This window comes from Fukomys damarensis, unplaced genomic scaffold (genome assembly GCF_012274545.1).
Source record: "Fukomys damarensis isolate Sample0158 unplaced genomic scaffold, DMR_v1.0_HiC HiC_scaffold_25, whole genome shotgun sequence".
NCBI lineage: Eukaryota > Metazoa > Chordata > Mammalia > Rodentia > Bathyergidae > Fukomys > Fukomys damarensis.
In genome coordinates, this window is record NW_022900937.1 from 15297105 (window position 1) to 15312396 (window position 15292).

At 38.4% G+C, this 15292-nt stretch overlaps 1 protein-coding gene across 6 annotated transcripts in view; it reads left to right on the forward strand.

Moving 5' to 3' along the window:
* Window positions 1-6: 6 nt before the first annotated feature.
* Window positions 7-15292, forward strand: part of Aph1b (aph-1 homolog B, gamma-secretase subunit) — a 121152-nt gene continuing 105866 nt past the window's right edge. For 5 of the 6 annotated variants that reach the window (XR_783677.3, XM_010641201.3, XM_010641199.3 and 2 more), the window contains exons 1-4: window positions 7-162; window positions 1519-1689; window positions 6093-6163; window positions 6954-7076. Coding sequence is in view for 5 of the 6 variants with exons in the window: in XM_010641201.3 (XP_010639503.1) it covers window positions 50-162; window positions 1519-1689; window positions 6093-6163; window positions 6954-7076 (478 nt within the window). In the remaining variant the exon portion in view is untranslated. The other variant, XM_010641202.2, reaches the window with a different exon arrangement.

Genomic DNA, 15292 nt, shown 5'->3' on the forward strand with positions numbered 1-15292 from the left:
GTGCCCCTCGCGTCCCCTCAGGGCCCCAGCGCTGGCTTCTGCGGTCGCCATGACGGCGGCCGTGTTCTTCGGCTGCGCTTTCATTGCCTTCGGGCCCGCTCTCGCACTCTACGTGTTCACCATCGCCACCGAGCCATTGCGTATCATCTTCCTCATCGCCGGGTGAGGCTGCTGCGCGGGGAAATCCGGACTCTGGTGCTCCCCTCCCCCGCCGGGGTCCCCGCGACCTTGGGGTCCCCCCAACGGCCCGACCTGTTGGATTGGGGGGGCGGGGGAGAACGGAGACCCCGCGCCCCCTCGCGTTGTGGGTTCTGAGACCCCGCGGCTGGGCAGGTCCGAGGTGGGCTTTAGTGCGTGGTGACCCCCCTAAAGTGCTGAGGACCTCTTGTGGCTCGAATAAGGGAAATTATGGATAAATTCACATAGGCATCCTTCATTTTTCTGGAGATGGATGATATCTTTTCCTTGATTCTCAGCAGCGCCTGCAATCTCCAGGGGGTAAGGCCGTCAGCATCTAGACTCAGGTCTCGCCTCTGCCCTTAGAGTCACCTGGGACCAGGTGCTGCCTGTTGCTCGCTCCGCACCCCGGATCCACCAAACCAGGAGGTCTGCCGGGTGGAATTCGGGCTCAGGTTAGGGTCCGTTAGGAATTTCAGGTGTGCGGCCCAAGGTGGAAACCTCTGAGAACAGACGCACCTGATCTTGGCACCGTCTCTTGGGAGCTTGGTGAATACCGAACTCTGGCGGTGGATGTGATCATAACCTCAGTTTTCTCTTTGACAGCTCTTACTGGGGTGTGCATTGGGCCTCACTGGCCAAGCAAGTGATTCCCATTTTTCTGAACTACTTCACCTCTCACAACTGTATTGAAAGTGCTAAATTGCCTGTTACTTAAAAACAATAGGGATTTGGGATAATGGTCTGTCTCTAAAGCTTGCTGAAATCATTAAAATCCGCAGGAGTGTTGTAAGAACCAGGCCTCAAAAACTGACCTAGATCACAGTGCAGCTTTTTAACCTATGGATTTTATACCAGTTACTCTTAATAAAGATGTAATCTTTTTTTCTAGAAAAGCACTATCTTTTCAGGTACCTGATGGTTAAATCTGTAATTTCTAGTAGGTCTTAAATTAACAAAAATTTGAATAGTTGCAGGTTGTATGTTTTATTGTTTTGGCACATCACTGGCAAAGCATTGGTTAGGAGAGTAGTGAATAACCAGGTTTCCAGGGAGGAAAGAGTAGATTCTGCAGATGTGCATAATAGGGTCACTGAAAACAAGTAATTGTTGGCTAAATCCCAATTTTCCCTGTGGACTACATGTGGGCCTCACCAGGGAAGGTGCATCTTCTCTAAGAACAAATGACCCAGGGCACTGCTTTATGAATAATACTTTTTCTTTATTAAAAAAGTCAAGAAATCTATTCTTGAAACCCAAGCAGGTTCTTTTTTCAATTTGAAATGAATATTAATCCTGTCTTTGTGCTCACTTGTAATTTTTGTGTATCTTAATTTTCAGAGCTTTCTTCTGGTTGGTGTCTTTACTGATTTCATCACTTTTTTGGTTCCTGGCAAGACTCATTACTGACAACAAAGATGGACCAATGCAAAAATATCTGCTAATCTTTGGGGTGTTGCTCTCCATCTTTATCCAAGAAATGTTCCGGTTTGCATATTATAGACTTCTGAAGTAAGTTGTCTGTTTTATTTTTTTCCAGTTATATTTGAATCCTGTTTGCTAGTTTGAAACATTAATATTGTGTGGTACTTGAGGGTCCATTTTTCTCTACATAGTTCTCTTAAAAGGCATTAGCACATATCCAGCCAGCAAGTATTGCGTATTCTTTTAACTTGTGGACATTTTTTCCTTTATTCATTCAAAAAGTATTTCTTGAGAATTTATTCAGTACAGTACCAAATACTGCCCTAGGCATTGAGGATACATCAGTGCTTAAAAGACTGTCTGGCCTGCTTGACCTTGTACTGGTCAAGAAATGAATGGACAAGAAAATAACTTTGTATGTTAGAAGAAATGCCCTGTAGAAAAATAGTATAGGGAAGTCACTGAAACAAGAAAAACTCTTACCAGTTAGAATTTGTGTTTTTTCCTATTACCTAAAATTCATAATTCTTAGGGAGATTATGCCATCTGCTACAGTATTTTGAAAATGGGTTCGTTTTGTGGTATTTCCTGTGGTTTCAAATCTATAAAATAAAAAGTTTTAAAAAATTCCTTGTGCACAAGCTTTGTTTTGGGGCCATGAAGTACATCGTCTCTGTGACCTTGTGAGGACCTCACATGGAATCACTGGTTTGAAACTCAACTTGAACTCAGAACCATATTTCCTTTTAGACAGTTATGAAAGTGGCTTTGATTATATAGTGGGAGTTAGCAGAGTGATAAATATGTCATCTTTTTTTCATTTCTGCAAATGAGATAATTACAGTTCTCCATGACCTTAGTAGACAAAATCCAGATTGAACATCAGCAACATCTCTTAATAGGTTTCTGATAATTTTTTGCTGCCAATGTAGTAGACCTGTATTTTTTACTTGTTGTAATAGATTTTGAATTCTCTTTTCATAATGAAGCAATTATACATTACAAATTGAAAACCAGGAAGGCATTGCCTAGGAACAAAAGCAATTTCTTAGCCAAGTTTTAAAAATGAAATTCCTATTAGTCCCTGGAAATATTAAAGAGCAACAAATGAATAGCAAAAGTACCATTTAAAGTCAGGCATCATGTTATATATGCCTGTTGTCCCAGCTACTCAAGAAGCAAAGGTAGGAATATCCCTCTGAGACCGGTCTAGGCCACAAAGTGAGACTGTGTCAAAGGAAAAATAATGTCTTAATTTTCACAGGAACATAGTATCCCTAAGAGATGGACATCTAGCTGTGATTGAAATGTGTCTAGCTGGGCGTGGTGGTGCATGCCTGTAATCCGAGTACTTGGGAGGTTGAGACAGGAGGATTACTGTGAATTCGAGACCAGCCTGCACTACATAGTGAGTTCCAGGTTGGTCTCAACTACATAGTGAGACCCTGTCTTAAAAAAACACAACAACAAAGAAACTAAAACAAAAAAATGTATCTAGTATACAGCAGTAACTATCATCCTATAATTTTTATTTTTTATTTTTTTGGGTACTGGAAATCAAACTTGGGATCTTATGCTTGCAAGGCAGATGGTGAAACCACTGAGCTAAATCCCTGGCTCCACGTTAGATTCTACTTGTGCTAACAGATGCCTTTGTTTGTAGTATTTTTACAGTGCATTTTTAATAAGCCTTTGGAATATTCTACAGAATTTTCCTAGCAAATTTTAGAAGTGTTATGTAATTGTATTACAATAAGTTTGGCAGTTTTCTAATACTTTATTGATGACTGGAATTTAGATGGTTAATTTAAATTGCTCTTTTATGAATAGTAATTTTCAGCCTGGTAAAACTTTGCACAGTGATAAATTGGCCTGTGGCTACAAGTCATAGCTTTTTCTACATTAATTAAAAAAAAAGTCATATTGCACACACTGCATGTGTTCCCTAAAACAGACAGTTTAGGCAACCCTTATATCGCCTAAAATGTCTAGACATTAGAAATTTTCTGTTTGGATTGAAACTTTTGTAACCTAATTTTCTTTTAATGCTGATACCATAAATATTTTATAATTCTAGAAAATCATTTATACAAAAAACCCTTGTTGCCGCAATGCAGGTATTGCCAATGCAGGTATTGAACTCATTTCTCAAGTTCTTTCATTAAACTATGCCACCAGTTCTGCTACAGATTTTTTTTTTTTTCAAAAATTGAGACAGAGTCTGTGCAGTTCAGGCTGGCCTTGAACTCAGGGCACTCTGCCTGCCTCAGCCTCCCAAATTCTAGGATAACAGATGTGTGCCCTCACCCCTGCTACATTTTTTTAAAAGAGGCAGTCTGTTTTTTAAAATTTCTAAAATGGTACAATCTGTGTTCATGTTCCTTGATACTGTCCTCCCCGCCACCTTTTTTTTTTTTAAAGAAAACACTCTTCCTCTCATGCATAAATTCAAAAAAGAATAGAACAAATGAGAAAGACTTGGATTTATCAGTTTTTAAAAGTTTGTATTTTAAAAATTGGAATTAAAAATTTTTCCTTTTTCATTTTTATTCTTGGAAAACAGCACACACAAATTTACCAGTTCACTGAAATGATCAGATTAAAAACACTGCTTCTTGTATGGTCAGTCATGTGCTGTTGCTTATCAGAAACAAGGAAACTGATGATTTGTGCTTTCTCACTTCCCGATGTTAACACTGAGAACTGGGAGTGCCTGAATGTTTCCTCCCACAACATAGAATGAGGAACTTCCCTAAACTTTTGAATTTTTAATATATTTAATATATTTATGATAGCAGTATTTTACCAAATAGTGAATGTCTTTTACTCTTTTTTTTTTAAGCTACAATCCTCAGCCCCTTTTATTTACTCTTGAACAGTTTATTTAAAAATGAAATCCTCCAAAATTTATTGATTTTACTATATGGATGCATTTGTTAATGGAGATTATTACTATTTTGTATACAACTTGTAAGCTTTAATTAGTCCTTACTAGCAACCCTGTGACAGATAACTTTGTTTAGGAAAAGTGGACAGTTTCATTGGTTACTACTCCAGAGAAATAGGAAGATAATCACTTGAATTTCTGACTATTGTCCTGGCAGGCAACCCAACCCTCTTCCTGTTGGAGACCACCAAAATAGCACATTTGTTCCTTTGGTGTCTACAAAAGCAAAGGACCCTTTTCATTATGTATACTACTATTCTGGTTGAATTCTGCATTGCCTTAGTGTAATCAATGATATTTATATTTGTGTAAAGAATAAACTATATAATGAATATGTGTATCTTGAAATTTAAAATAACACAATGCCCAGAAAAACAATTATGTTCTGGTTAATTTGTCTCTTTTTAGAGTTGGTCTTAACTCCCTTATGTTTCAGTGCTTGCTGATAAATCATTCTAAAGTGTTTTTATTCCTTTATTATTTTAAGAAACATACTTTATAGTAAGTATAATTTAAATATACTGTTATACTGTTAGAGAGTGTCTAGCCAGCCACTTAGTAATAGTGACAGCAGTGGAACTGACCAGCCACACCTAGCATTGCTAACATGTCTGCATGGGTGATAGGACTCATGGTGAGGATGTGACTTGGCTATAGCAGGAGCATGGATACGGTCACACTGAAGATCATTCCTTATCGTGCAGTTTTTATCCTTTCAGGTATTCATTTATCCCCTATCTTGAGGATAACATTTTATTCTATAGACTTGAGTAAGAGTATTAAGGTATACTTGAGTATTAGTAAAAAGAATATATAGAGAGTATATTCTCCTCAAGCCTAATAGGTGTTATGAAATAAATATATAACATATTTTAGAATCAGAAGACCATATGATTAAGTACCATGCTAAACCCTTTATAGGATTTAAGAGTAAGGAAAGATTAATGATTACTAACCATTGGTAGAGGCAGCTTTAAGAAATCGCTGCCTAGAGACTGGAGTGTGCCTAGCATATATGAGACCCTGGGTTCAGTCCCCCACTACCAAAAGAAAAAAAAATTCCTGTCTAAACCAGATGAGAACAGAGTTTGGTTTTACAGAGTAGAAGGCAGAGAGGAGGATGGTGGCGTAAGTGTAGTCCTAGTGGGGATACAGCCCAGTGCTAGAAAAATGGACATGAAAATTAGTTTTCTGGGGAAGAGAAAACAATTCAGAGTGATAAATTCCACAGGGTATTGAGATAAACATTGACCTCATATAATAGAGTATTGCTATTTTTCTTGTTAAGCTAAATCACTGATGACTTGTTTATTTGTATATACTGTATATTTCTTTTATATGAACATCATCACATAAAAGGAAGAAGTTAGTTGGAAATTTCAGTTGACTTAACTTGAAAATATGCTGAGTATTATTTAAATGGCATCTAGAGGAATATGACCCAATCAGAAACCTCAGTAAATATCTGGATTGGAAGTGTCTTATATACTTTTCTAATATACATCTTTTTCTTTTTTCTTTTTAATGTGTGGTTTAATTTTAGGAAAGCCAGTGAGGGTTTGAAGAGCATAAACCCAGATGAGACAGCACCTTCTATGCGTTTGCTGGCCTATGGTGAGTTAGAACTGTGTGGTGTCATTAAGAAAAGAAAATTAGACTTGACGTAACAGCCATTTTTATCTTTTATATCTTTATAGATGCCAAGCACCATTTTATTACTGCCTTTGTCTCTCCTTACTTATCTTTCCTGTTTCCTTATATAAAGGAAAGTGACTATCGATGATCCTTATCTGTATGCTCATTAAATATTAACCATGTTTGAAAGTTAGGATTTTGACACTGTAGTTAATTTTTTTTCCTAGTTAACAATTTTGAGGTGTTGTAACTATTACTACCATGACACTGGCTATATTAGGAACGCTCTTATATCAATGCAGTTATTATCTCTGCATGTTGTGCTTTCAAACTTACACTTAAATCTTGAATCAAGGTCCCTCAGTTGAGTCAACTCTCTCTGGCCCAGGGATCACACCTTAAAATGTACAATTATCCCCCCAAGCTCAGTTCCAGTTCTGAGCCAACAAACTTACCCTGTAGACTCTGTTCAATTTTAACACAAGCCAGAGCTTCACTGTTGTATCCTCTTCTGTGCTTCTGCTTCTTCTGTGCTTTTCTAGATTTTTTTTTAACTTTTGAAATTTCTCTGCCATGTTCCGTTGTTCATTTTCTCCTCTTTGCTAATCATTTAGCCAGTCATACACCTTTCCAGAGTCAGTTGTCTTCCCCTCAGCAACAGCATGTGTCCATTCCCCTTCAGCAAAATAGTATTCTTAGTCCTTAGAAATTTGATTTGAAGAGAATTCATAGCAGGAAAAGGATTTGACTGTGTTTTCTTTCTCTTTAGTTTCTGGCTTGGGCTTTGGAATCATGAGCGGAGTATTTTCCTTTGTGAATACCTTGTCTAACTCCTTGGGCCCAGGCACAGTGGGCATTCACGGAGATTCCCCTCAGTTCTTCCTCAATTCAGGTATGTTTCTGGTAGCTAGGAATGTTTAGGCTTCTACTCTTAATTGACTCATCCTTAATGAAGTTCACTTATCTTAGGAGTTTGTGTCAGTAGGAATTTATGTTATCCCTTTAAAGGCGAAATACGGTTAGGCATTGTAAAGTGAAGGACCTAGGAAAATAAAAATTTTGCTGAGTGTTTTAGAATTTCAGAGTACAATTTAGCTTACATAATATTTGCTTCTTATTGTGCTATATTAGTGGTGTTTCTGTATAGTTGAACTATTACAAGTTAATTTTTATAAGGTACGTGTTTTCAGTTATACTATGTCTATCTTCAGTATAAGTCCTAATCTTTATTTTATTTATTTATTTTGTTACTGGGGATCAAACTCAGGACCTTGCACTGGTGAAGCAGGCGGTTGAACCACTGAGCTAAATCCCTGGCCCTCCTAAGCTTTAATTTGTAATTTATAATTTAATCTTGAAATTGAGAGGAAAAGACTAATTGATGAATTGATCTTTTTATCCAAAGATAGCATATGGAAGGGCAACTCAATTCAAATTGCTCTTTCATCTATCAGTTGAAAAGTGACACCGATTGCAATAAACAAAACATTTAATTTAATAATATGTATAAATTGAATAACATTTCTCCTAAGTTCCACACGAAGAAATAGAAGGAAAAAAATCCACTGCATTTGTAGTTATCTCTGCAGCAGTTATACCACTGAAATAAGTAACCTTACATACACATCTGTTCTTTTTGTTGTTTTTTTGAGACAGTTTCACTGTGCAGTTCAGGGTAGCCTCGAACTCATGCTGATCCTCCTGCCTCAGCCTTCTGAGAGCTGGGATTACAGGTGTGTGCCACTGTGCCCAGCTGTTCAATTACATTGTTATTAACATCCATGCTAAAGCTCCTAAAGGAGCTTGTGGTGTAGTGGAGGGAGACAAAAGAAGTGAGTGCTTACAAACACTTCAGTAGGAGTTTAAAATAATAAGAAAAGTGTGAAGAGGAATGACCAATTTAAAAAAGAAAATTGCTGCAGTTGAGAGACATCCTATATGTTGTGGTGACACCTAAACCCAGTGGACATTCCATCTCCATTCTTTTTTTTTTTTTTTTTTTTTTTTTTTTTTTTTTCTTTTTTTTTTTTTTTTTTTTTTTTTTTTTTTGGTTTTTTGAGACAAGATCTCACTATGTAGTTGAGACTGATCTGGTACTCGCTATGTAGCTCAGGCTGGTCTGGAACTCACAGCGATCCTCCTGCCTCAGCCTCCCTAGTGTTGGGATTACAGGTTTGCACCACCACACCAGGCCATCCATCTCTATTCTCAGGTGACCTTTGTTCCTATTCATTTCAGCCTTGGCATCTCCGGTCTAAATTACTGCCATTATCCTACAGCTAGTAACTCTTTCCTTGCCACACTTTGCATGTGGATCCATCCTGTATGCAGCCACCAAATTAATCTTCCTTTTTAAAAGTTCTCAGAAAGCTCTTGACTTTCCATTGTTGATACAAATTAAAAATCAAGGGGACCAGGGATTTAGCTCAGTGGCACAGCACCTGCCTGGCCAAGTATGAGGTCCTGAGTTCAATCCTTGGTACTGCTCCACCCCCCAAAAAATCAAGGCCCTTTAACTCTGGCTACAAGTTAGAGGACAGGGAACTGTGTTAATGGGCCATTCTTATTTAGTAATGCCTAATTTAACATAGCAAATTATCTTCCTTGTAGATATTTTATAATGGCAGTGGAAACCTCACTGGAAATATTGCATAACTAGAATATTCCTGGCAAATCTGTTTATGATTACATGGTAAGATAGGTTTTTAAAACAAATATAGTAGTAATAGTTAGATTCTTTTGGAGTCTAATGTGAATTAATAAATCAGCCATGTGAGGAGTGCTGCTAGAGTTTTGTATACTTTCATACACAAGTCTGTTGTTACCTTGCTAAAAAAGCTTTCTTCCATCTTCAAATTTCTCCAGCTTGTTCCACTAGATGGTGCTAAGTCCCTATAGTGAACAGAGTTGTTTTCGAAAGACCAGTTTAAAATTACTCCCTTAATTACCTCTTTGCCTGGTGGATTCATTCTTTTGGGGTTCATGGAGTTGTAGTCCTCATTATCTAGGATATCCTTTGGGACATTTGGAGTGGTGGTTTGGTAGTCATGAATTTCTTCAGATGTTCTTGGTCATGGATGTATCTTATTTGTCCATCAGTTTTGAAAGATAGTTTTGCAGGGTACATAAGTCTGGGTCCTCCTACTCTTTTTTTTTTTTTTTTTGTCCCTTCCTTCCTTTTCCCCTACTCTTCCCTTTTCCCCCTTTGCATTTGAACATTTTCTTCCCATTTCCTAATATCTGTTACACATTTTGGTCCTTATTTGCACTTTAAGTTTCTCACACCAGAGAGACAATGGGGTATTTAAACGTGTGTCTGGTTTATTTCACTGATGCATCTGTTTAGCTAAAAATATCTCAAGTGCATCCTTCTTTATAGCTAAGTAGTACTCCACTGTAAAAATATCTACTTTATCCATTCATCAGTTGATGGGCGTTTGGGTGTTTCTAAGATTTAACTATTATAAACTATTGCTATAAACATATATGTATATCGCAGTGGTATGATGCTTTCAATTCTTTGAGAAGATAGCAAGAAGGGGAATAGCTGGGTCAACTGACCTCTAGTTTTAGTTTTTTTGAGGAATCTCCACATTGATTTCCACAGTGGTTGCACCAGTCTACTTTCCTGCCAAGAGTGGAGAAGGGTTCCTTCTTCCCTGTAATCCTGCCAGCATTTGTTATTCATTTATTTTTTGATGACATCTGTTCTTTCTGCAGTGAGATGGAATCTCAGCATTTAGTTTGGATCTCTGAAATGTAAAATTACTCTTTTAGAAGAGAGTAGAAGAAAAAGTTGTAGGGCTGGGGATTTAGCTCAGTGGTGCCGCTGCTTGCTTGTTTAATGTCTCTGGCCATGTATTAAGCCATGTACATTCAAGGACCTCTTTTCACTGTGGTGTTCCCAGCACCTTGTGGAGTCCTTGTTTCTAGATGGCACTCTATAAATATTTAGTGATGAAAGCAAAGCATAGGTCATGGAGGAAATGCCGTTTGAGTAGAGATTTACTTAAAGATAAAGATTAGCTAGGCAGACAAGAAAGGAGATAGGCTCCTTCCCTATAGGCTTGAAGGTAAGAGACAATGTTCACTGGGCACAGGAAGTATAGTAGTTCCATCTGACTCTCAGTTGCCTACTCTTTTGGGAAGGGTAGAAATAATTCCCAGCTCAGAATTGTTAAGAATTAAATGAAATTAGATATTTATATGCTTTATAAGTTTTATTATGGACTAAAATATAATTTAGGTAGAGAATTTGGTCCTTGGTGATTACAGAACACAATTTAGAGAGGGGAATCTGGGTTTATCATTTTGAATGACCTCTCTTACACTTTAAAAGAAAAATATCTTCACTATTCAATAAAAAAGAATAGCTGATATTTTTTAAAACCTCTCCCAAGCATTTCATTTCTGTTTTTTGAGCAGTGCTCTTATTTAGGTAAGGTTCAAAACTTGAGCCACTATTGCTAAACCCACCAAAGCCACTAGGCAAAATCAGGGCAAAATCAATCCTCATGTGAAGGGTTGTGTTTAGTTGTTAGCATTGTGATTTGACGGAAATGCTGGAGAAGTAAAATTCACATAGATAAAAGTTGTTGGTATTGTGAAAGATCTAGAAGCTATGTTCTATTGAATATTATGAAAGTAAAAGGAATATTGAATTTGAAGCAAGATAAAAAAGGAATGATGGAGATTCACTATTTATTTCAGTTTGTCATTTCCTGTAATAAAATGATATACCCCACACACTTGCATATTCTTCTGGTCATCAAAATATACTTTCTACTGCTTGATTTTGAGCTCAGTCCTGTGACTTGAATTGCTCAGTTAATGAACATGATAAAAGTCAGGCTTAAAAAGATCTTGAGTGGTTGGAGCTCCATTCTTGCACCTGGGTCAAATGCCATGAGACGAACTCGCCCTGTTATAGTTAATGCCCATTTAGCCTGGACCTTGAATGAACACATAGCGCCCTCAGCCCAGGCTGCTGGGAAGGGCCAAATCTGGCAGCTCCAACAGGGTGAAGCTGAACCCAGCCTTTATCAGCCAAAGTGCACTCAGCATAAGAATAAACCCATGTTATTATTAAACTCAGTGAATTCATTTTTTTCATTCATCTTTTGTTTTTGTGGTTGTTGTTTTATTGGTTTTTTTTGGGGGGTACTGGATCGAACTTGGTTCTTGGCAAGCGGCAGAACCACTGAGCTAAATCCCTGGTGCTGTTTGTTTTGTTTGAGACAGAGTCTCCCTCTAAAATCTAGGCTGGCCTTGAATTTGCAATCCTCCCATCTCAGCCCCTCCAAGTGTTGGAATTATAGGAATGCATTACCACATCTGGCTTTCAGTTTTTTATTTACACTGTGGGGCTATTTATTAAAGGTTTAAAACAGCTTTTTAAAAAGGTTGAATAATAGGCATCCCTTCATTTCCTGACTGCCATTTTATAAAACTGATAACATTAGCAACAAAATATCTTGTGTTGATGTCAGAGGCAGTTACTCTCCTGGTGTTAAGTAAAGCAATGTACAACATCAGTATTAAAATGTTAAATATTACACTGACTTTGCCAGTTTGGTTTTCTGAACAAGTTAATTGAGCAAAATAAGGTAAAATTACATGTTTATCTTCAGGAATGTAAAGTTCTGATTATTCCAACATGGCTACAAGACATGATGGCTCTACTAGATGTATTACAGGCCACCTTCTAAGTCACTCATGACTCCTCCTTTCAGAGATGACTGGCTAAGCTGGGCATGGTGGTGTGAGACTGTAATCTCAGCACTGGGAAGGCTGAGGCAGGAGGACTCCCTGTAGGTCAAGGCCAGCCTGGGCAAGTGGTTAGCTAGCCTCTGCTACGGACTTTTCAGCTAAAGCAGTCAAATGCCTTCTACTTCTACATTCATTGTAGACTTTATTTCTGTTTGTTTGTTTGTTTTTGAGACAGGATCTCCCTGTGTACTCTAGGTTGGCCTTGAACTTACTGTTCTCCAGGCCGGCCTCCATCTCTTAGCAACCCTCCTGCCTCAGCCTCCCAAGTGCTGGAATTACATGTGTGCACTACCACGCCTGGCTTTGTGGCTTTATTTCTTATATATGTGTGAAATGGTCCTTAACTTTCTTCATCTATTGGTGCCTTAATTTTTGATGTTTCTTTTATTATTTATTTGTGAGAGGGCCTCGTTATGTAGTTCATGCTGTCCTGAGCTCTGTTGCCCAGGCTGGCCTTGAACTCATAGCAGTCCACTTGCCTCAGCCTCCCAAATGTTGGTGTAATAGGTGCACAGTACCACAACATGCTTCTTTTTTATTTTGTTTCTTTTTTCTTCATTAAATTTTAGAGATTTTTTTTCCTTAGTCATGATAAGCAGGAAACTACCCTCTAAAGATAATTTACATTGGACAAAAATCTCACTTCTTGAAAATCATCTGGTATGGTGTCTTCATTCAGCCCCATAGGCATATACTTTTTTTCCCCACTAAATTCATTATTACTAGTTTGAAAGGAGAAAACAACCTGTTTTCAACTTTATTGCTTCTTAAGCTCCTTCAGATTGATCTTGTGCGGCAGCTCCATGACTGTACTGTATAAGCTGGGAATCCTGGCGTTAGTGCTGACCTGCTCCATGCCTGCTTTCCACCCACATACCCCTCCTGTTGAGACCACCGACCAGCTTACTCTGCTGTCTCTCCATGTCCGTGCTAGCCAGAGTCAATGTTCATATCAGCCGCTCTGCATTGCACAACTTCTGAGGGAATTGTTCACATTGTAACAAGTTTCATGGGTGTCCTGAGATTTTCCATTACTAGTGCTAGAACACGTTTTAGCCAAATTTCCCAGAACCATACTTTTCTTCCACTCCTGTTTGGAAATCTTGGCAGTTGTTATGAGGAATTATTCATCCTTGAGGTTTACTTTGTGGCGGGGGTTTATTCTATTGGATTTCATCATCTTTCTCATTATTCTAAAATTCTCACTAAAGACTTACACTTGAATATTTTTTCTTGAAGTTGTACTGTTGTTTCAGATGGTAAGCTGCTTTTCCATCTCTAGTGGGAATTTCTCCTTACACTCAGTGGGATCATTTGGAATATTACTGATCTCAAAGAAATTCTGGAACACCCTTGAAGTCTTCCTCTTCTCATTAATGCAGGTTCCTCTTTCTAGTTGATCAGACAAACTTATTTTGTTGAAATAATTCCTGGTTCTTCCTTTTTCTCATAACTCACCTTCAATCTAACTGCAAATTTTGTCCCCAGTTTTGTTTAAATCAACTTTTGATAGACTTGGATTTGTTTTATAAATGGCATCAGAAATATATGGTTTGAGCATTGATTTGGTATAAGCTATTTAGACTTGATGATGCTGAAACTATTGTAGGCTAGAGACAAACCTAGAATGGTCCTGATTGGTTTCCTGAAGTCAGTGAAGCAGTTAGAAAGCAGTCAAATCCTGAGCACCCACATCTCCTCCCTGCTGCCTGAATGCGAGGTCTCCCATTAGGGATTTGTGCACCAAGCTGCTGTGAGCACTGCCTTGGACCTCGTGTGCCAGTGGCACTGCCCGCTGAGGACTTTTGGTGTGGTTTGTTAGTATAGCATTTTGGTATGAGTAGCTGACTAATACAGGGTGTGTGATTTTTTTTTTTTTTTAATGTGCACATCAGGAAAAAGTTACTTGTGTGTTTTAAGAGTCTTCTTGGGATCAACAAGCAGGAAGTTAGAGCAGGATTTCTCAACCACAGCACAACTGACATTGCAACCAGAGAATTTTTTTTTTTTTTTTTGGTTCCGGGGATTGAACTTGGGTCCTTGCGCTTGCAAAGCGGGCCACTGAACCGCTGAGCTAAATCCCCAGCAAAAGTTTTATGCTTTTGTTTTTTTTCTTTTTGGTACCAGGGTTCGAACTCAGGTCCTTGTGCTTGCCAGGCAGGCACCGGAACCACTGAGCTAAATCCCCGGCCCAGATAATTCTTTGTTGGGGAAATATGTTGCATATTGTAGGGTGCTGACAGCATCTGTGGCTCTTCAGTAGATGCCAGAAGTGCCCCATCCCCATGTTTGACAGCCCTAGATGTCTGCAGAACACCTCAGTCGAGATCACTGTATTACAGCAAGTGGGTTCTCTTTAGGGAGAAAGTGTCCCACAGTGGGTCTTTTATAAAGTGAGTCCTGAACTGGACGCATTCAAAGTGGGCACTGTGGGATGGATTTGTTTTCATTATCGAGAGGCCTGGAACACAGAGCTTCTAACAGACCTCCAGTGCTGACTCTCTCCACACTGAGTTGAGTAGTGTGCCTCATCCTTCTTGGCATTTCCTGGGAGGACTTTAAACATAGAATTGTATTATTGGCAGTCCATTCAGCTCATAAACAGGTGTTAAAAACACTGATAAATAGAAACGGTAAATTCTATTGAAACACCTGCATTCATTTAAATTGGTTTTGGAATATCTCCTTTCTGACATTGGTATTAAGAGATCGTGCCATACTTTTCCTATTACCCATATTCCGTGTAAGATGGTCTTTCTTTCTTTTTTTTTATTTGTACCGAGGATCAAACTTGGGTCCTTGCACTTACTTGCAAGACAGACAGCAGAACCACTGAGCTAAATCCCTGGTTCTCTTTATTTCTTTCTTTCTTTGTTGTTGTTGTTTGTTTGTTTTTCAGTGCTGGGAATTGAACCCACAGCCTTGTGCATGCTGGGCAAGTGTCTGCCAGTGAGCTACATACCTAGCCCTTAAAACATATTTTTTGTTACCGGGAGCGTTAGTTAGTTATTTTGTAGTAGCTAGGCACGTACACATCTAACAGTAAATGAGATGATAGAATTTGTATTGTTTGAGGGGATAATTTTAGGTTAAATATCTGAGAGAGAACTATCCTGCGACCTATTCAAAGCATTTTCAAAAACATTAATTTGCATTTTCAAAACATGAATTTTCGAACATTTTAAAAAACATCAATTTAGTTCTGGGCCCTGATTTCTCTTTGTTCTAGGTGATTGGATATATCTCAATCCAGAAAGTTTCTGTGACTTGGAGGAATGGGATTCTCTCTCTTCATGGAACCTTTCTCTTGTTTAGAAAAAGAATCTAAAAGCTCATTGG